The sequence below is a fragment of the Crotalus tigris genome, unplaced genomic scaffold, assembly GCF_016545835.1.
Source record: "Crotalus tigris isolate CLP2741 ecotype Arizona unplaced genomic scaffold, ASM1654583v1 scf7180000017887.1893490, whole genome shotgun sequence".
Taxonomy (NCBI): Eukaryota; Metazoa; Chordata; class Lepidosauria; order Squamata; family Viperidae; genus Crotalus; species Crotalus tigris.
This window is the reverse complement of record NW_024096704.1, coordinates 1,454,164-1,475,687: the sequence shown is the minus strand read 5'-3', so window position 1 is coordinate 1,475,687 and position 21,524 is coordinate 1,454,164. Positions and strand designations below refer to the sequence as shown.

Sequence of the window (21,524 nt, the reverse complement as noted above, 5' to 3'; positions counted from 1 at the left end):
GGCCCAGATACTTGTAGGCTTTATCCTGATGGCTCCAGAAGGTTTGACCATTTGACATTTCTATTCATTTGTGATTTTATCCCAATTTGTTGCTACTATAGCACATTCATCTAAGATAAATTCTATTGCTATGCAGTATCTGTGCTAAGGATTCTTATGGTTTTTGTCAATGACTGGATTTCAATTTTTGATTTTTTTTTTAATCATCATCATTATTACTTAAATGTCTATGCCATCTGACTCTCAGAGACTCTGGGTTTTTTTTACAAATTATTTCAAACATGATAAACAAGATATTGAAAGTGACAAGAAACAAAAAGAGTAAAGGTTGCAGTATAAGAAACAAAACAGAAAGAAAAGGAAAGAAAAGCAAGTTAAAAGGAGGCTTCAGTCACTCTGACCAAAGGTCTGGACAGAGCCATAAACACACTTTTCTGGCTAAAATGTGAAGCTTTAGGTGAAATCTCTAGTTTCAGTTTGTCCCAACACTGCATGGATGGCTCACCTTTTATTTAAAGGAGGAGTGGACCTACCTAAAAGTGGATCAGATATCAAGTCTTTGAACATGAAACAGCCCCAATGCCAAACCATTGGAGTCCACAATGGAATTTTTAAAGGAACAACTGGGAACAGCATGAAAGATGAGCAACTTAGGCTGTTGTGTGAAATTGTTCTTAATCTGTTTTGTTGACTATAATATGGGGGAAAACTGTAGAAATGTTCTTCTCATTAGATATTTTAGCATTTCAGGAACTACAGTAATGGAACATTTTATTTATAATAAGGAAGAATGTAAAAGAGCTCCTTGTGGCAAAGAAAGAAGCACAGTGGCATTATAATGATAACTGTTTAGATGGGAAATTTGTGTTGGAAGCAGTTACATTTAAGCACAAATGTTATAATTAGCTTTTCAAATGTTCTGGGGGTGATATGTTGCTGTAAATTCTATTTTGTATAATCTCAGATATATTGGTTTAAAAAAAATCTTCCCAGTCAGTTGATACTTATAGGTATAGATAATCTGGAAATAGTTATTCAATGTTTATCAATATGTGTTTTCTTTAACAACGGGAAGATATATTGTTGTTTCAAATATCTCTTGCATGCTAACTCATATATTTTAATGGAAATTCATTCTGCTTTATTATTTCGTGACAAATAATGGACCTAATGCTTAATGGCTTTCAACCACTTATGAGTGGCATCGCCTTTTCTCTCTCCTGCTTGTGCATGCACGCGTGTGCACGCTCTCTCTCTCTCTTGCAAAATATAAGACAAGGCCAAAGCTTAAATTAAAATCCTCAGGTTCTTATCTCCTTCCCACAGGAAAGCAAATCTGTGTTGAAAACCGTAAAATTAAGAGGAGAGGAAGGATAGCATAATTTAGCAAAAATCCATGCAGAAGATTCTGAGCTATATGACTGGAGGGATAGGTCAGACATTAAAATGATACTACTTGCTAATGCAAGTTCCTTAAGGTAGTTCTCGGGAAACAAGGGAAAGTATGCAAAGAAAAAGTAGCAGATTAAAAAAAAATGTGGCATTTTTATAGACTCTGGTACTGTGTTTGAAATATGGTCTATCGTACAAATAATATATGATTTAAATAATGTCAATGAAAAAATATTCAATTTTTTGTTTCCACTATCTTATGAGTGAAGGTTTAATGAACAATATCTGCATTTTGGAATGAATCTCTCTTCACTTCCCAGAAGCATATCCAACATGAATGTATATTTGTGATTATTTCAAAGAATGCTGAAAGGGTTTTACACTGTTTTCAAATTATACTGAGATTTTTCTTGAGTGCAGAAAAGGGGGAATGAACCAAAGAACATGTTTTAATAATGCAAATGAGTCTCAGACATATTTTTCATGTTTTGCATAGATGTATGTATGAAAAAAAATGGGGATTACTGTGGTAACTCTAATACTTTTCAGCTTGAGGGGATTGTTGCACCCATCAACAGAATAGCTTGATTTCTTTCCATGCTTCAGAGAAGACTTCCTTTACCTTGACTATTGAATTCCATTTTGTAGCAAAAGCATTGCTTCTCTTTTAGGAAGACAGAAAACACTATGCAGCTGATAACACCCCAATCGCCAAAAGCTAAGTAGGGTCAGATCAGGTTTGTATTCGGATGTAAGACCTAGGGCTGCAGAGTAGAAATTGGAAAGAATTATAGAAGAATGCAAAAGCAAATTACATCATTAAAACTGCTAAGAAAACTGCTTGTTGTGGTAGTTACTAAGAATCAAGCTCCATTTGATGAAGTCTCTGTCTAGTTATGATCCCCAGATCTTTAGCACATTTCTTTTGTTAAATACGAGGCCAAACAAGTTGTTCGATTTTAGCATCAGACTTCTGTGATTCAGCATTGGTAGTATAAGACTGCACTACTATACTTACATGCTAACAAATGATATGTGTTTGGACATATTTAGGCTGAATAGGAATCCTTTGGTTTAAAATAATAATTAAAAAATAGCTTGGTGTGCTGTAAAGGAAAGTCTTTGGTATTGTCTTTATTTTCAAGAATGTCTTTGATCCCTTAAGCAATCTTGTAGAGAATGGGTTGTCTCTTAGTATTTTGTTTAGAAATGTTCCCAGGTGCCCAGAAGAACACACAAAAGTAGAACTCATCACAGTAGGACTAGATGAAGTTACAAAATATCCTCAGACTTCTGGTAAATAAGCGTTTTGTGGCCCGGATGCCATGATAAAACTACTTTTTATGTGTAGTTTCTAGCCTTTTGTAATTATTACTCCATGTTAGCTCTACAATGCATCTTGGCTAACCAAGTTTTGATATTCTCCTACCTGATTTTCGCCGTCTCAAATGAGCAACATAGTGATGTGTCTGCCAGTCCCTGGCTACTTATCATGCAGATGGTGGGGAGGACTGTAAAATTTGATCAATGGCTATTGTTTTGAATTAGATAGGTATAATCTTCAACCTGTGGTTGAGTTCACATATTGTCCTGAACCTAGCTTTGTTTGATTTTATTTTAACATGTTTTATATACCCAGTCATTGTATTATTAATGGCTTGGTAGTCTGGGTAAATCCAGTTTTTGTGGCTTATTTAACAAACCATTATTTGAATCTCCACCTACTGTGAGAGTTAGCATGTGTGAGTATTGATGGTTATGAAACAGAGTTAAATTGTCCCCAATGAGGCAATTAAAAGTGCACTATTTTTATTGGGCCTATTAGTTTAAGAAAAAACAAGTAAAAGAAAGAAATGCTACTCAAGCCTTTTGTTTTTGTTTGCAGTCCAACAAAGTACCTGTGGTACAACCTTCCCATGCAGTACACCCTCTCACTCCACTCATCACCTACAGCGATGAACATTTTTCTCCAGGGACACATCCTTCACACCTCCCCTCAGATGTCAACACAAAACAAGGTGAGCTAATCCTTCCATTTTTACAACTATTGAAAGGAGAAAATCTCTCTTGTGTTTTCTTTTGAGAACCTCAGATGCCTGAAAAGGATATTTTAATACTATCTTATAGCACTGCTGGATTCAAATATCTACCTTTCTCCTTTTTCCCGATTACCTCTGTCCTGTTGCATTTGAAGTGGAGCCCAGAAATTCTAAAATATCTAAAGATTTGGGTCCACTTAAAGGAAAAGACAATGCCACTGTTGTTTTCTATTACTAGCCATATGACATATTAAAGATTAAAATAAGCTTTCTTTAAAGAAATCTAAATTGCTTCCCTCTCATGTGATGTTATATTTGCAGTACAGGTATACCCAGTGGTGGGATTCAAATATGTGAACAACCGGTTCTTTGTGTGGATGCCACTTCTGGAAGTCCATTCTGGGCCTGGGCAACAAAAAATTAGCTACCGGTTCTGCCGAAGTGGTGCGAACCAGCTGAATCCCACCACTGGGTATATCTCATTCAGCTACTATAATTGGGAACGGTAACTTGGTCTTGGAAATGGCACAGTAGCTTGGTGGTTAAGGCGCTAGGCTTATTGGCTGGAAAGCTGGCAGCCCAGGTTCAAAAACTCCCGTCCTCACCTCAGCTTCTGCCAACCTAGCAGTTCAAAAGCATGCAAATGCGAGTAGATTAAATAGGTACCACTTTGGTAAGAAGGTAACAGTGCTCTGTGACATCATGCTGGCTACATTGCTGCAGAAATGTCTTTGGACAGCACTGGTTCAATGGCATTGAAACAGAGATGAGCAGTGTCCCCTATAGTCGGCAATAACTGGCAGAATAAAATCCTTTATTCCTTTACCTTTTAAAAAAAACCTTGGTCATTAACCAAAGTGGTTGCAAAGTGAAACTGTTGACTGTGCTTATGATCATACCTCAGCTTTTTTTTGCTGTACAGACACAAAGATCATAAATGCAAGGATTGGTCACCAAGTTCCTTTTTTATCATTGTTGTAACTGCAAATGGTCCCTAAATGAGGCAGTTGCAAAATAAGGACTACCTGAACTTGACTAGATTAATTTTTATTTGCTCTCAGGCACTTTTGTAAAATCAGTTTGACCATACACTTTAAAAAAATACCTAATTTCTATTTTCTAATATAATTATATCAGTAAGTAGCCATTTGAATCATATCCAAAAGTATATTTATATCAGCTTCACATCTCTGTGGGTAATATAGCATGCCAATTGCCTATTGATAGCCAAAAACCTAATGGGTGTTTTTAGTCATCCTTGTGAAATACTATTATGAAACACTGTTGGCTAAAATGAGAAACCATGCAGTGATCAATAATGATTTGTTTACCTTGCTTCTCTTGCTTTGCAAACCTCAGTCCAGATGTAAAAGTTTCTCTGTTTAAGGTCATCTAATCATTGTGCTGTATCTCTGTAGTCTTTATAACTTTTATAAAATAAAGTAGAACCCTCCAGCGTGGTATTTAGCATAATCTAAAAACAATGCCTCAATTTTTTTCTATATATCTTAATCAAGCCATCATTGTTTTTGAATGGTTGTCCTGTGTTCTTATCTCTGTATTTAACTCCTTCATGTCACTTCCTTCTAATTCATTCTATCCATGAACAAACCATAAATGGCATAGGGCCGTGGCATGCATGGTACAGGTGGCACGCAGAGCCCTCTCTGTGAGCACACACGCCATCACCCCAGTCCTAGGCCTTCAGCTGGGTTTTATAAAACCTTTTCGCCTCCGCCACCATGTGCAAAAAAAAAAAAAAAGTTCAATCAATGAATCAATTTCAACTTCTCGCAGGAAAAAAAAAGATCTTGCAAAGTTGGAATTGATTGAAATTTTTAGTCCCACCCAGTCTGCCGTTACTACTGCAAACATGCCCACCCAATGGGCCACGCCCACCTGGCAGCTGATGATACATAAGTGGGTTTTGGGTTACAGTTTGGGCACTTGGTCTCTAAAAGGTTCGCCATCACTGGCATAGGGTTTCCTGCCTGAGCAAGGGGTTGGATTAGAAGACCTCCAAGGTCCCTTCCAACTCTATTTTTTATTTTTATTTTTTAAATTATTATTATTGTTATCACTATTATTATCATTTTCATTATCATTATTATATTTGAAGAGACATACCTTGATCAAGAGAAGTTGATGCCCTAATAATTTAGATTTTCAAATAACAAGCCTGTATTTTTCCTATAACATTACTACCTCTCTGGAAACTGAAAAAGAAAGATGATACCCTTTAAAGTAAATATTCTCATTTACTGTATGTGAAACATGTGATGGTTTTATAACTGTAAGTGTATACAAACTAGTGTGCAGTTTTGTCATCATTCTAGCCATTGTCTATCTACTGCAGGATAAAGGCCTCATCCGCATGTTTCCAACCAATACGTCCTGAGCTTTCTTCGGCCAATTGGGCCCACAATACTTGCTGATGTTGTCGATCCATCTTGTTTTAGGTCTCTTTCGTGGATGCTTTTTATCAAGTGGGATCGTATGCTTTCGTTTGTTCTCTAATCCATTTGCAGGTCTTTCTATCTTGTCTTTTAATGCCGAGCATGTATCTTTCCATGGCTCTTTGCGCCACTCGTAGCTTTTGTGTTGATTGTGGGTTTAGTGTCCGTGTTTCACCGGCATATGTTAGAACAGGTAGCATATGTATGTATCTTTATAGCTCTTCTGGGTCTTGTGAGAGGAGAACAACATCATCTGCAAATCTTAAGTGATTTAAATAGATGTCATTGATTTTTATTCCATCTTTTGCCCAGTCTAGTTTGCAAAATACTTTTTCAAGGCAGGCTGAGAAAAGGATAGGTGATATTGTATTGTCTTGTCGTACACCTATGTTCATTTCTACTTTAAGATCATGAAGGCAAATTGTCACCACTTTTTTCATAAATTGATTGTAGTAAGTTATATAACTGACAATATTTACTTTACTTACTTTAAATAGTATCATCTTTCTCTTTCGGGTACTTATTTAGATATATCTTTTTTTCTTTTTTTAAGCTTGAGTATATGCAATTTTGGATAATTTTTGAGATCTATAGACTGGTTTTTCAAACTCTGATCTCTGGTTTCCATAAGCACTTGATGAAGTTTCAAACTCTAAGGGCAAAACAAAAATCACTTGAATGCAGCAGTTTTTATCTCAGTAGAAGTTTCCTCTTGATCAGGAGTCAACTAGAATTAAAAAAAATGAAAAGCTTTTTCTGAGTAACATGTTAAATAGATCTTTTATTAATACATTTAAGTAGTTAAATAATACGTTACAGAATGATCCACTATAGGTAGACTTTATCTACTAAGTTTTGAGAACCAGTATATTTGTAAATGTTTTTTTTTTTTTGGTATATCCATAGTTTGGGTCTTGTTTTTTTATTATTTTATGCATACATAAATGTCAGATGAGCTTTGTGTATGTATTAATTACACTTTTTAAGGATTAGGATTAGGTGTCTATGAAATGTATTTGCACCTCTTTCTCCTTGATCAGTCATGATGGATCTTGCTAGGTAAGCTCAGTCACAAATGGCTCCTCTGCAGCAGCTGGCCTTTATTGGACCAGTCTACTCAGTTGGTGATGGAGGAAGTCCTTAGTGGCTTACACTGACTTCTCTATTCCATGGGAGTGAAAGGGCTTCTTAATTGTTAATGCTGCCTGCAAACCACTTAAAATTCATTCCACTGATGGTGCTTGTGGTTGGGGAGTTTTGCAAACCCTCTAATCATTGTTTGTGGCCAGGTTTCCTTCTATGATCAAGAAGAAGATGCTAATGGGAGAAAAGAGAGAGATGTAATCATAGAAGAAAGAAAAAGTTTAGTTTCCACAATCTAGTCCTTCAATTCCCTTAGATTACTGGAAGAGACTATTCACAAATAATTGAAGCCATCGGTATTGGTTTATTCTCTAATCAAGAAACTATATTTTGTAAAATCAAAATGATTGAGGTCAGAAAAGATGCTCAACCAAGAATTCTCAAGGTTTACCATTACCCTCTCAAATGAAAAAAAAAATGAATATATATGTCTTTCCACGGAAAAAAATGTAATGGTTTCTTTAGTGCCTGGCTTAGGCAAAAAATAAATAACCCACTTATTTTTAATAATTAAATTTTAATCTGTGTGTCAGGTAAAACAATAATATATTTCTGCAAATTTAAAAATTAAAACATTTAATAGAATAAAAAAAGAATGAATCATCACATATTTTAAATGAAAAACATTAATCTTATTTTTGCATATTATCTGAAAAAGGGAAAATATTTTTAAAACAGTTACTCTTTTTTTCTCATTCCTCATGTAGTTATCATTTATACCTCATGATCTTTATAGCAACAACCAAAGAAAACCCTAATTTGCATAAATAGCATATTGCAAATGGAATCTTTATAGTCATAGCTTGCTCACTTTATAATAATAATAATAATAATAATAATAATAATAATAATAATAATAATAAAGTTGGAAGGGACCTTGGAGGTCATCTAGTCCAACCCCCTGCTCGGGCAGGAAACCCTACACCATTTCGGACAAGTGGCTGTCCAGTCTCTTCTTAAAAAATTCCAGTGTTGGAGCATTTACTGCTTCTGGAGGCAGGCTGTTCCACTGATTAATTGTTCTCACTGTCAGGAAGTTTCTCCTTAGTTCTAGGTTGCTTCTCTCCTTGATTAGTTTCCCCCGTTGCTTCTTGTCCTGCCTTCAGGTGCTTTGGAAAATAGCTTAATTCCCTCTTCTTTATGGCAGCCCCTGAGATATTGGAATACTGCTATCATGTCCCCCCTTGTCCTTCTCTTCGTTAAACTAGACATACCCAATTCTAGCAACCGTGCCTTATATGTTTTAGCCTCCAGTCCCCTAATCATCTTTGTTGCTCTTCTCTGTACTCTTTCTAGAGTCTCAACATCTTTTTTACATCGTGGTGACCAAAACTGGATGCCGTATTCCAAGTGTGGCCTTACCAAGGCCTTGTAAAGTGGTATTAATACTTCACGTGATCTTGATTCTATCCCCCTGTTAATGCAGCCTAGCACTGTGTTGGCCTTTTTGGCAGCTGCAGCACACTGCTGGCTCATATTTAGGTGATTGTCTACTAGGACTCCGAGGTCCCTCTCACAGTTACTACTATTGAGCATGGTGCCACCTATACTGTACTTGTGCAGTTGGTTTTTCTTGCCTAAATGTAGAACCTTGCTTTTTTCACCATTGAATTTCATTTTGTTAGTTAGTGCCCAGTGTTCAAGTCTGTCAGATCCTTCTGTACCTGAAGCCTGTCTTCTGGAGTGTTGGCTATTCCTGCCAGCTTGGTGTCATCTGCAAATTTGATGAGTTCCCCATCTATCCCTTCATCCAAATCGTTGATGAAGATGTTGAAGAGTACTGGGCCCAGAACAGAGCCCTGGGGCACCCCACTACACACTTCCCTCCATATAGATGCAGTTCCATTGAGGACCACTCGCTGAGTACGGCCGGTCAGCCAGCTACGGATCCATCTGGTGGTGGTTCTGTCTACCCCACATTTTTCTATCTTGTCAAGTAGTAGGTTGTGATCTACTTTATCAAATGCCTTACTGAAGTCCAAGTAAATTATGTCCACAGCATTCCTCTGATCCACTAATTTTGTCACTTGGTCAAAGAATGCAATAAGATTTGTCTGACATGATCTATTTTTGACAAACCCATGTTGGCTTTTAGTAATGACTTTGTTTGCCTCTAGGTGTTCGTTGATTCGTTGTTTGATTATCTTTTCCAGTATCTTCCCAGGTATTGAGGTCAGGCTGGTAGGTCTGTAATTTCCTGGATCCATTTTTTTTCCTTTTTGGAGGATGGGAACTACATCAGCTCTTTTCCAGTCCTCTGGTAGTTCCCCTGTGCTCCAGGATCTTTATTCTCTTCTCATTTATTTGTTGTTCTCATTTTGTGCACTGATCCTAAGAAAAGACATTTTTGGAAAAGGAGAGTTTTGTCTATTTTAACTGCATTAAAACCCACAAAATACAGTACTTTGATCAAAGCAAATTAAGAATGTTTGATCAACAATTTTAATATAATGATGGATTTTATCAGGTATTTCAAAATGTGTCCTATTGGTTGAAGAGTATAATATTGCTCATGGAACTCTTATATCCTTGTTAAGCAAAGTAACAAGGTAGAAAATCAATTCATAAGCGCAGTAAAATTTACAGATCTGAGCTCAACTAATACGCCCAGAGTGACTTGGAATGGTGATTGTGACCCCTCTCAAAGTTACTTGCAATTCCCGTGGCCATGTCATTGCTAAGCCAAAACAAAGCAAACTACGCTGTGGTTTAGTGCAATACATAAAACTAGCTATCATCTAATGTGCATGAAAATAGTAAGAGGTGTTTTAATTCTCAGGATGATGAAGCAAAGTGGAAGAACTGAAATAGACATACTGTATTATTTCAAATTATTTAGATAATCCAAGTTCTACAATTTTCTGGCTGTTTTTCTTAAAATGCTGAGATTGTTTTAGCTATTACCTCTTGGTAACTTAGACTAGAATTGTGCTGAAAGCTCAAAGTAGATAGGAGTAGTGTCACATGATGTCTTATCTTGGCTGATAATGTGAAACTAAAGCATATGCATGCAAACAATCCTCTAAGCAGTTATGATCTTTAATTATATTATTTCCTGGCATATGAAGGAATGCTTTTATTTAGCTCTATTTCCTGGAGATGCCTAGAGTGATTCTTGGTAGGTACAGTAGAAAAGTACTATGGAACAGATAATTTGTCTATATGCTTCAATAGTTTCTGTGTTTACTTTATAGTATTCTGCCCATACAGTATATCTTACTGTAAAAGAAAATTTTTAAATCTTCTCTTAAACATAACCCTACGAACCATCAGTGACATTATAGTCTTTTTCTTAAGAATTAAATCTTTTTTAGCTCACAAATTTCTTTAAAGTTACTTTATATAGTGAGATCCCAAGGAAAATAATGCATGTTTTGTTTGTAGGAGATTTAGTAAATAGTGAAGGAGCTTTATAAATGTAGTAAAATAAGATTCACCATTAGCATGATGAATTTATCGCTCCTTGCTACTTTGTGTATGTGTGAGTATGAGCTTAGCTACTAAGTGCAGAGAAGTAGTTTTGAACATTTCCTGTATAGCTAAATGGATGGCTGGTAAAGTGAACCAGATGTTTATATAAGACAACTGCAAGAAGAATGAAGTTCTCATTAATTGCAAGTTCTTAATTGAATTTTACACTATAGTTGGTCCTTCTAAACCAGGGGTGTCAAACTGCCAGCCCGTGGGCCGGTTTCATCATACCGAAGCCACGCCTACCCCATTGCTGGCAATGCAAAAAAAGTCGCGATATGTTACGACCCATCACGTGACGTGGCGAGTTTGACACCCGTGTTCTAAATAGTCTGATCACTTGTCTCTCTTATTATTTAGAATAGAATATATAAAATAAGACATTTTTTTGTTTATTTTGCTTCTTCCTTAATACACTAAATCTATCAATACTTTTATGGTCTTTGTGACTATCATATCTCCTTGGGATACGAGATTTAGATAGAGCATGAAAACCATAGGACTCATCTGGGATTTGGATTACCTTTAATCCTTAAGGTGGTTTTTAGAATGTGTAGAATGTTTTTTTTACACTTTTGAGTGTGTGAATTGATGGATCATTTCCAGTGAGACTTCCTTGCTCTGTTCCAAAAATATTAACTACTACAAGAGTGACCTTGGCACCCAAGAGTCGACATGATGAGGAGCTTAGCCAGAGCTGAAATGAGACTCAGAAGGTAAATGAATCATATCAAGTATGACCATTGCAGGCCTGAAAATGATTTTTAATTAACCACTGATCCTCAGTGGCAGCAAGTTCATAAAAGCTGTACATCTCAAGAGAACCATATAAAATGTATAAGCAGCAATTTACAAAATCTAATGTCTTTTTGAAACTGCTGCTTTCATTCATCCCCTAGTCTTTTCTTATATTTTTAGCTGCCCAATGATTTCTCAAGACTTAATCTATTAAAGTCACACAAACTCTACTACTTTATCACTTGTGTATCATATAACTTCTTCCTTTTTTTCTTTTTAAATCAGAGAGACAATCAATCAAGAAATGTAAAAACTACAAGTCTTGTAGCATAAGCTTTTCTGGGCCAGACCCTACTCCATCAGATACATGAAGCAGTCACCTAATGGGTAGGTATATATATCCTAGTACAGAGAGAAGGAAATTAATATCTATAGGGAGAAGAGTAGGGGGAGAGGCCCAGTGGTCAAGCAATGAAAGAGGGGGTGGGCAGTGTAATCACAATGCCATGCAGAGCGCAACTGATTACTCAATGCAATCCAATTTTACACAAACCTATGACAAAGAAGCATAAATTTTTAAAACTGGAGTCTTACATAAAGACCTACTTTTCTGCAAGGTTGCAACTAGCAACTTATTTCCAGTCAGCAGAATCCATTTATATTTTGCTTATGTATTTTTCAACAGAATAGAAGAATTTGTAAAAATTACTGCATAACATTACACACTTGCCTCTCAAACAGTTCATTAATGTTAGATTTTAAAGATGAGTGCAGTAAAAATGCTGCAAAAGTTTTCCCATGAATACTTGAAAGAACTAATAGAATGACTGCTGTATTTAATGGTTTAGTAAGCATTTTAGTTCCTACTTCCAAGTACCTCTCCTCTTTTCAAGACAGATTGATGGCATCTTCACATAAACTCCCTTGGTAAATATGCCCTTACAGCAAGTCGACTTTCCAGGCACCTTAACAGAAAAAAGCATGATGTATTAACATCATCTTAAACTGATATATCTCTACATAAAATACTGAAAAGACCACTGTTGTCTGCAGCCAGATCCTACAATATAACTGTCTTTTCTCCATTCTTTGGGTTCAGAAACGTCTTTCTCCAGGAATTGCATCACAAATTCTTAAAACTCAACTTTAATTTGAGACGGTCAAGTTAAAAAATAGATTGACAGGGTTTCATCAAGTGCCAAGGTATATCTTCTATAGAACGATCCATGTAGGATACATCCTGGAAGGTAGTCATTGATCCTTACAACCTTAAATGATTGCTTAGAATCTGTACCTAGGTCTAAAGAAGGTATTCATCAACACTAATGGGCTACTTAATGTAAGTTAAATTGTGATGCCACTTCTGTTCCATACCACCTCAATAAATAACATCAGCCATAATACTGAGAATTCATTCATCTGTCCATTATGCCCTTCTATGATAAACAAAACAAGGGTTTTCCTAATTCAGAAAGATAAAAGAAATTGGAAGCTGCTTAATTGGTATTCCTGATGAAGCTTCTGTCCTTTTATACGATTTTATAGTGTTGATGTGCTATGTCCAATTGTAATCTACTAGTGACTCCACTTGACTTACTAGTCAAGTAAGTCACACTCATTCTGATTTGTGTTCTGCATAATATTGTGGTGCATCTACTTTCTTGTGCAATGCTTGACCTTTTGGCTTTGCTTTCGACACCTCCTTCTCTTTGTACCTAGGGTATATGCATACACATTTACCTACTGAGGTGACTATGTATTTGGTTTATGAAAACTTATGTCACAAAAAACTGATAGATAATAAGGTGCCAGTTAACTTTTTGACTATTATTCATATCAGGTTGGGGAACTGCAACCCTCATTTGGGAATGATAACCATATTTGATAAATACTGTCACATGATTATAAAAATGGCTAATATACAATCTAGTTTCATTTATTTAATTTAATCCCAAATGATAGTATCTAGGAAACTGATTGTTTCACTGGATGATGTGCTGGTTTTTAATCTGTTCTCATAAAAGATGCAATTTTGGTGTTCAGTCCTTCAATGTTCCTGAAGACATAGAGTTGGATCCAGTCTAAGTAAGTTACCTGAGATCAATACAAGCTACTTGAGAACAGGACAAAGTTAATTGAGTACCATTGATTTATCATGAGAACTTGGTGGAAATCAATATTCTGTTCTAAAGGGTCTGTATTCAAAAAAGATTTGTGATTATATTATTTATCCTGTAGGTTGGATGAAATTCTCCAGTTTTAATTATGGCTATGATACTAGTTGAGGAGTAATAGTCTGGAAGATATCAGGCTAGAGTAGAAAAAAGTAGTTTACGTCATCACTACTGGGGGAAAATACCTCCTTATACTGCAGACTCAAATCTTTCTTTTCATAGGTTTTTAGATTCAATGGCTCTATTGTCTGTTTTATCATGGGGGTTTTATTATTTATTCTTTATGCCGCCCATCTCTCCTACAAAGGGACTTTGGGTGGCTTAAAGGTTATTTTTAATATTCTTTAGGCTAAAATGATCATTTACATTCTGTATTTTTTAACAGGCATGAATCGGCATCCACCAGGTCCTGATATTTCCACCTTTTATCCCTTATCTCCTGGCAGTGTTGGGCAGATAACCCCACCACTTGGCTGGTAAGAGCTTCCTGCTACTTCTGAGTCACACATCTGTGTGCATATGTGAGTCACACACATGTATTTTGTGTTATGTAAACCCAATGCAAGTTTATTGACTTGAGAAATGACTCATTTTTAAATAATTGTAATGTTTCAGTTATTAAATAACAATTATTTATAAAAAGTTTAGAAATGTAATTGGCTTTGCAGAGCAACCTACTAAGAGCAAATCTGGATTCCAGAAACAATATGATGATCTTAAATGAAATCCACTGTACAATTTATAGATTATATGGCTTGAATACTTGGGGACCTAATAATATGTATTAGGTAAGATCATTTATTTGGACTTGTAAAATACACAAGTTCCACTGAATACATATAGAATACCTACATATTACCACTAAATAACCATAATTCATATGCTCATTTTACACTAATTTATCTTCAATGTAACAAATGTTTCAAATTTGTAAAATTCTTCAAGCAAACTCTTCATCATGAAGGAAGAATGCCCAATTTGATTCAGTGTATTAAATATGTTCTTTGTTTAGTCTAAGCTGAAAAATTGAATGAATTTACCTTTCATGAAATTTCTTCAAGTAATCAATCAGGTGCAGTATTACTTAGCAAGAGTGTATCTGACATAAACAAATGGGGGAGAAAAAAGAATTGTCGTAATCCAAATTTTTGTAAATTTTAGATAATATTAATGATGCTAATGATCTATATACCTCTTTTGAGTATTTATTTTGGGAGTGATTCTTGTCATTAAGCTGGTACATTAGATCGAAAAACTCCATTTGCTACATGATATTAATTCATGTCAAAAATACTAAAATATTTTAACCAATTTTTTTAATTGAAAGAAAATTAGGAGAGGCAAGGGTTTGATGGCCAAACTTTTTTATATTATTGCAGCTGCTTTTTCACTAGGGAAGGATTTTTGGGGTGTGGGAATAGGTTCAGTTCCAACTTTTAAATTTTAACAATTGTTTGCTTTTTTGGGACCTAAATTTTTTTCCAAAAAGATGAATCTGAACTAAAAATATTGGTAATATGAATAGTGTACAGCAGAGAATGCTCTTATGTTTCTGCTTACTGCTGTACTGTATAATTGATATTTGAATTGTGTGTGCATAATTGTGTACATGTGCAATGGTCTAACCTACCATGCGTGCATGGAAGTTGATTTAAGTGTGAAGAGTGCCATGGTGAGAATAAGAAAGAGCCAGCAGCTTTGAAATGTCAGTTTCTTAAATTTGTCAATCAATAGCTCTGCTTGAATAGAATTGAGTGTATTCTTTCAAGGAAAATTCAGTTATTCTCTCTGAAGTTGATGCACAAGTGTGTTAACTTCTATTCAGAAGTTAATTAATTCACGACAGAGAAAAAGACCATGTAAACTATACATGAAAGATTCAAAATATCTGAAACATTTAAATTGACCTATTCATGTATCTATTCAGAAGAACAGAACTATATATTAGAAGTTTCTTTAATTTTAAACTCCATTTCAAGGGGTTTTTTTTGCATTCAAATTGTATGAACTTGGGCTGTCTACACACATAGGGTCTAATTTCAAGAAGATGCTTCAGTTTGTTATATGCAAACAACACTCTCCAATGCTTCACAGTGTGGGAAAAGACATTAACATACAGTTAATGCTTTCGTTAGAGTCCCAGTATACTAGGATTTTTTAGAATTCCCTTTTACTAAAGATAGATAAAGCTATTGGTTCCTTTTGCCTGATTGCTCCAGTTTGGCTCCTCCTCCTTCTGCCATGGGAGTGGCTAAACAGTACAGGAAGGTACAACTCTTTTGTGTTTTATGAAAACTGGGATTCTGAGTTTGTTACTATTTTAATAATCATAATATACTAAGAATAAATCCTAGTTTATTATTCTTTTGAAGTGAAGAATACGCTTACTTGGTTTATTAGTTGGTTATCACTTTATTGGTGTTTGGAAAAAGGCAGATTCACTTCTGTTACATTATAATTGATGGGTTGCTTTCTTCTGTGACCTCAGGCAAGGTCAGCCTGTATATCCCATCTCAGGTGGATTCAGGCATCCCTACCCATCTTCACTTTCAGTCGACACTTCCATGTCAAGGTAGGTGTAGGTGGGGAATAACTGGCTCAGGAGTAAATTCTGGACATGAAGGGGAATTGGCTGTATTGCTTTGTGCTGGTGACTGCCTTTGCTTCCTCTCTGCCCCATTAGCTAAACTGCATTTAAGTCTTTGTGTATGTATATACAGCTTGCTATTATCTGTGTATATACAGCTTGCTATTATCATTGGCTGATTAAAAAACATCAAATCTGTGGTACAGCAATCTTACTGAAGCCAAAGAGAGTATTAGTTTTGTCAGCACAAGTGCAATGAAATCATTGTACATAATGACGGAAAATAAAACTTTTTACAGTTTGCTTTTTGTTCTCTTTCCTTTCTCTGCAGTTTAATTGTAGAATGCAAGATGGGGGAAAAATTTTCCAGGCTCCAAACTATTTTACAAGTACGGCAAAAGAAGCTGTGTAGACATGGTTATATTGCTGTATGAATAAGGAACTTTAGTGCAAGCAGGCAGCACTAACTAGGTGTTGGTGGTGGCCTAATTTTATATCATTCTTATCTTTCTGTGGTATGAAAATATGGGATCTATATGCTGTGCTTGGTGTACCCAAAGGTCGCCGTCATTTTCTATGTATCTTATATCAATAAAATGCAACATACAGATAACAACAATTTAACACATTTGGTGTGTGGATACATGTGCTGTTTGCAATTTAATCATACTTTTTATTTCCTCCCATTTACAAATGTACCAAACTCTGCAGACCCCCTGTGAGAACATCACAGCCTCCCAGCAGTCTGCAGATCAAGGGTTGAGAACCACTGGGCTAGATAATTTTATGTACAGTGCAGGAAAAAAAGTTAGAAATAGGAAACTAAAGAAAGTAAAAGTATAATAAAAGAAAACAATAGCTCAAACTAGTTTACACCAGCATTTTTCACTGTATTGCTCCATATTTTTCTATCTTGTTAAAAAGAATCCTATTGTTCTTTAAATTTCTCATCATTCTCCAGCACTGGAGATGGAGAATCCACCAATGGCTTTAGACTGTGTTCCTGCCCAATCAGATCAAGTCAGCCAAAGTTGCCACGCCCATCGTGGACCATAAAGATCTCAGTCTTGACTTGATCTCGCCCAAGACAGAAGTGCAAGTTTGGCTCTTAGGCAGGTACAGTCTCTATTGGTGGATTTTCCATTTCCCCAGTTTGCTGAGCAGTGCTGTATTCAGCACAGAATTTGGCTTCCTATTAGCAATTTATTCTCCATTCAGGAACATCCTAATTCTCCTAATCAATTCCTGATTCGGGGGGGGGGGACAGAAACTGAGTTTCTAAGGAAGGGGCTCCTTCCTTACCTCTCTTCTCCCCACCCTGACAAATAGACGTCTCTCAAGTCCCTAATTTTGCTTGTTTCATCTGGGGACTAATGGCTGTTAGTCCCCAGCTGATATTAGCTCGGCCTCATTTCTACCAGAGCTTGCGGCTGCAGCTCCGGTGACTGATTACGAGCATTGGTGGGAGAGGCTTTTCGCCACGCGCCCAGGATCTCTCTCGGGAATCCCAGTGTCTAACCTTTTGTTAGAGCTGCGACTGCAGCTCCGGCGTCTGTGTAAGCCCGTCACCTTCCTTTTTCCTTCTCTAGTTTCGGGACCTGCGATCATCCCTTTCACGACCGGAGGCGCGCCGCGTGCCAAGCAGCCACTGCCGATCAGCTGTTAGGTGGCAGATCAGAGGGACGGAAAACTCAGTTTTTTCTTAATTTGCCAGTTTCTGGGTGCGGATCTCTCCCCTGGAATAAGGGAGCACTCGTTCTGCACCAGCATTTTCCTCCGGAGCCTTCCGGACTGAGGCAGACCTAGCTGCCTTCTCCACGAATGGCTGCCATCTTGGGCCACATGGTCCCAGACTCCTGCCAGTTCCGTTCCATTGCACAAGGGGAATACTGGAGGAAGGGGCTCCTTCCTCCTCCTTTATTGCATTCTTCCTTGTTGCTGGAGAGGGGGCTTCCATTGGGGGAGGTGGACTGAGACAGGCAGTCCAGGGAGAGCAAATTCTCGGTCCCACTGTCATCAAGCAGGCTGCCATTTTGGGGACGGCCGCCATCTTGTTAGCCAGATAAGCCCACTTTTACTTTGAGGCCTGATACCTCCAGGTGCACAGTGCCTCCTAGCCCCTTAGGGCACAGTTTGTGATCTTATCTTGAGTTCACCTGAGCTTTATTCCATTCAGGATCTGTCAGACACAATAATTACAGGCCTCCATAACTATCCAGGCCCACTCTCTTTTACACATTATTGTCCTGGCCCCTTTCAAGCTTGTCTCCCGGCCCCACCTTGCTCATACCAGACTCAGCGTGATTCTGAGCTTACTAAATTACCAACAATTTTATCTGGATTCCAGACACCCCCTATCATGTTCCTGTTCTTATCCACAACAGCCTATCTGGATTCCAGGTGCCCCCCATCGTGCGTCTGTTCTTATCCACGCAACAGCTATAGCTGGATTTCAGGTGTCCCCTGTCGTACGCCTGTTCTTATCCACGCAGCAGTTTCACCTGGATTCCAGGCATCCCCTATAGTGTGCATGTCCTTATCCAGTGTATACTACTCTCTGGATACCAGAAGTCCCCTATCGTGCTCCTGTGTTATCAGAGAATGGAGAATTCTATGCCTTCCACAAAAGGCATTTTGCCGTCGTCATCGGCTCCAATGAATCCTAAGACATCTAGTCAGGAGGGCGCTGACAAGATTGCGGCCAAAACCAAGGCCAGATCTACCGCCAAGACCTCCAACCTTCTCTTTCTAAGAATCTCATCAATCCCATCAAATGCTTTCTCTCTTTTCTTTTATGCTGTCGGTCCCTTTTTCAGGGTTCTTTTTTCAGTCCTCCATTTTCAGGGTTCCTTTTTCAGCCCTCCTTCATTTAACAATGCTTCACTCTTTACAGAATCTTTTCTAGTTTTACCCAGGCCTAATAATCTTATTCCATGCAGATTAGGATCTCTGAATGGAGACTATTTTGCAAACCAACGTATTCTTGCCCAGATGCTGGCAGTGTATTGACATGCACAGGATGCAATCCTTTTCAATATTAAAGTTGAAGTCTGGATCATATTTGACGGGAGAAACTAATCTTGGCCAAATAAAGAGAATAATTGGTTCCCCATCACCACCGCCAGCACCACCACCACTATGATAATCTTTAAAACATTGGGGCATTATTGATTTTATTTATCCAATTTACGCATGTTCCCTAGCTTTTTATAATATTAGCAGAATGGTCTGCTTTTAAGCTGGTAATAATTTGAATGGCTTCACTATTATGAAGTACAGAAAATTCTGCTGGAATCGTGAAAAGCTGTTTAATACAGTATTTACTGGAATATTTTTTTATAACGAAGTGAAAAGATAGGATGAGGTAGGATCTATGCTGGAAATCCTTTTCAGTGTAATCAGTAAGCTGCGCCAAAAAGTCCTTGTGGTATGCAGTAGCTACTTTGCTTTAAGAGGTACACACCAGCGTGTAGTGCTTTAAATGTCTGAGAAGAGACAAAGCTTGTATTTCATTACATATAGCATTGCAGTTCAAAGTTCCTGGTATTATATTTTCTTCTGATTACTTTGATTGGATGCAACCATGCAAATTTGCACAAGAGTGAATGTAAGAACTAATTGAGTGGCAGCTCTCAGTTCAACATTTCCATACACGTGTGTTGGAAACAAAAACACTCTAATTTATTGTTTGCATCTCTCTCTCTCTCTCTCTCTCTCTCTCTCTCTCTCTCTCTCTCTCTCTCTCTCTCTCTCTCTCTCTCGCACACACACACACACACACACACAATGATAGAAAATCCTCGAACTCTGGGAAGGGTATAAACCAGCTGTTTATTGTTAAAAACTAAAACAATAAAAACAACTATTTACAATACTAAAAACAACCTAAGCTTTCGCTGGTCCACTGCCAGCGTCATCAGAGTGAGTATCAGAGGGTGGAAGGGTTTCTTATAAACCTTGCTAACTCAGTTTCTTGCTCATTGACCATGTGATAGGGCTGTTCGTCCTAACTGGCCGTAATTGCCTCAGTTGTCCCACCTCCCCTCGTTTGCATTCCAATTTCACAGCCTTCTTTCCTCCCATTGTTTCTTTTTCCATCCTTCCTCTCCTTGTCGATCCTATCTTTCCTAATATTATCGCTGTCTCCTTGTCGATCCTATCTTTCCTAATATTATCGCTGCCGGTGTATCTTCCGATCACCCTCCCCCCATAATCATTCTGGGTCGCATGTCTGGGTCTGGAATGCAAACGAGGGGAGGCGGGACAACTGAGGCAATTATGGCCAGTTAGGATGAACGGCCCTATCACATGGTCAATGAGCAAGAAACTGAGTTAGCAAAGTTTATAAGAAAACCCCCCACCCCCTGATACTCACTCTGTTGACGCTGGCAGTGGACCAGAGAAAGCTTAGGTTGTTTTTAGAATTGTAAATAGTTGTTTTATTGTTTTAGTTTTTAACAATAAACAGCTGGTTTATATCCTTCCCAGAGTTCGAGGATTTTCTATCATTGTACAGATATGCCTGGGATTCATATTTTTATAGTTATTAGGGACATATATATATATATATATATATATATATATATATATATATATATATATATATATATATATACACACATATGTATTATGAACCTCTGCAGTGTGCAGACTGGGATCTTTTAGAGGTGACATAATGGTTTGATGAGAACCATAAATACCATACTGTGTAACTAGGAACATCTCCCTCTAAATTCTTCCAATTTGTTTTCAGCCATTATAGCATCAGCTTATTCATATTTGAACAGGCTGTTTTTGTTCAATCTCTTTCTTCCTCCCAATTTTATTTAAACATATCTCAAATCTTCTTCAAAACTCCTTGAAACTGCTAATCAAGACTTCATACACTCTCTCATCACAGGCAGTTGGCCAACTTTATGATCTTAAGGGCTGTGTTTCACAACTACCCCCATTGTAGGAACTAACTTTTCCCCCTCACATGGGCTTATTCGCTTGGTGAGAGTTACTCGTAGACCTAGATCAGTGGTGGCGAACCTATGGCACGGGTGTCAGAGGCGGCACTCAGAGCCTTCTCTGTGGGCACGTGCACCGTCGCCCCAGTCCTAGGCCTTCAGCTGGGTTTTATAAACTTTTCGCTTTAGGCCTCTGCCGCTGTGTGCAAAAAAAAAAAAGGTTCAATCAAAGAGTCAATTTCAACTTCTCGCGGGGAAAAAAAAGATCTTGCAAAGTTGGAATTGATTGATTGAACTTTTTAGTCCCACCCAGTCTGCCATTACCACTGCAGCCACGCCCACCCAATGGGCCACACCCACCCAATGGGCCACACCCACCCAATGGGCCACACCCACCTGCCACCCAACAATGCATAAGTGGGTTTGGGGTTGCAGTTTGGGCACTTGGTCTCTAAAAGGTTCGCCATCAGTGACCTAGATAAACATCACCAGGCATTTATTAAACAGGCTCATCACACTGTTTGTTCTTGTCTGGGAACAACCTTTATGGATGGCTCTGAAGCTCCTCATCT

General features: G+C 37.5%; 1 protein-coding gene across 5 annotated transcripts in view; it reads left to right on the top strand.

Moving 5' to 3' along the window:
- The window catches only part of LEF1 (lymphoid enhancer binding factor 1), a 124,554-nt gene that overhangs the window by 68,024 nt on the left and 35,006 nt on the right, over positions 1-21,524 (top strand). For 3 of the 5 annotated variants that reach the window (XM_039344023.1, XM_039344021.1, XM_039344022.1), the window contains 3 exons: positions 3,278-3,410; positions 13,799-13,889; positions 15,902-15,985. In XM_039344023.1, the coding sequence (XP_039199957.1) occupies positions 3,278-3,410; positions 13,799-13,889; positions 15,902-15,985 (308 nt within the window). The remainder of the gene's footprint in view (positions 1-3,277; positions 3,411-13,798; positions 13,890-15,901; positions 15,986-21,524) is intronic. The other 2 variants (XM_039344025.1, XM_039344024.1) reach the window with 1 other exon arrangement.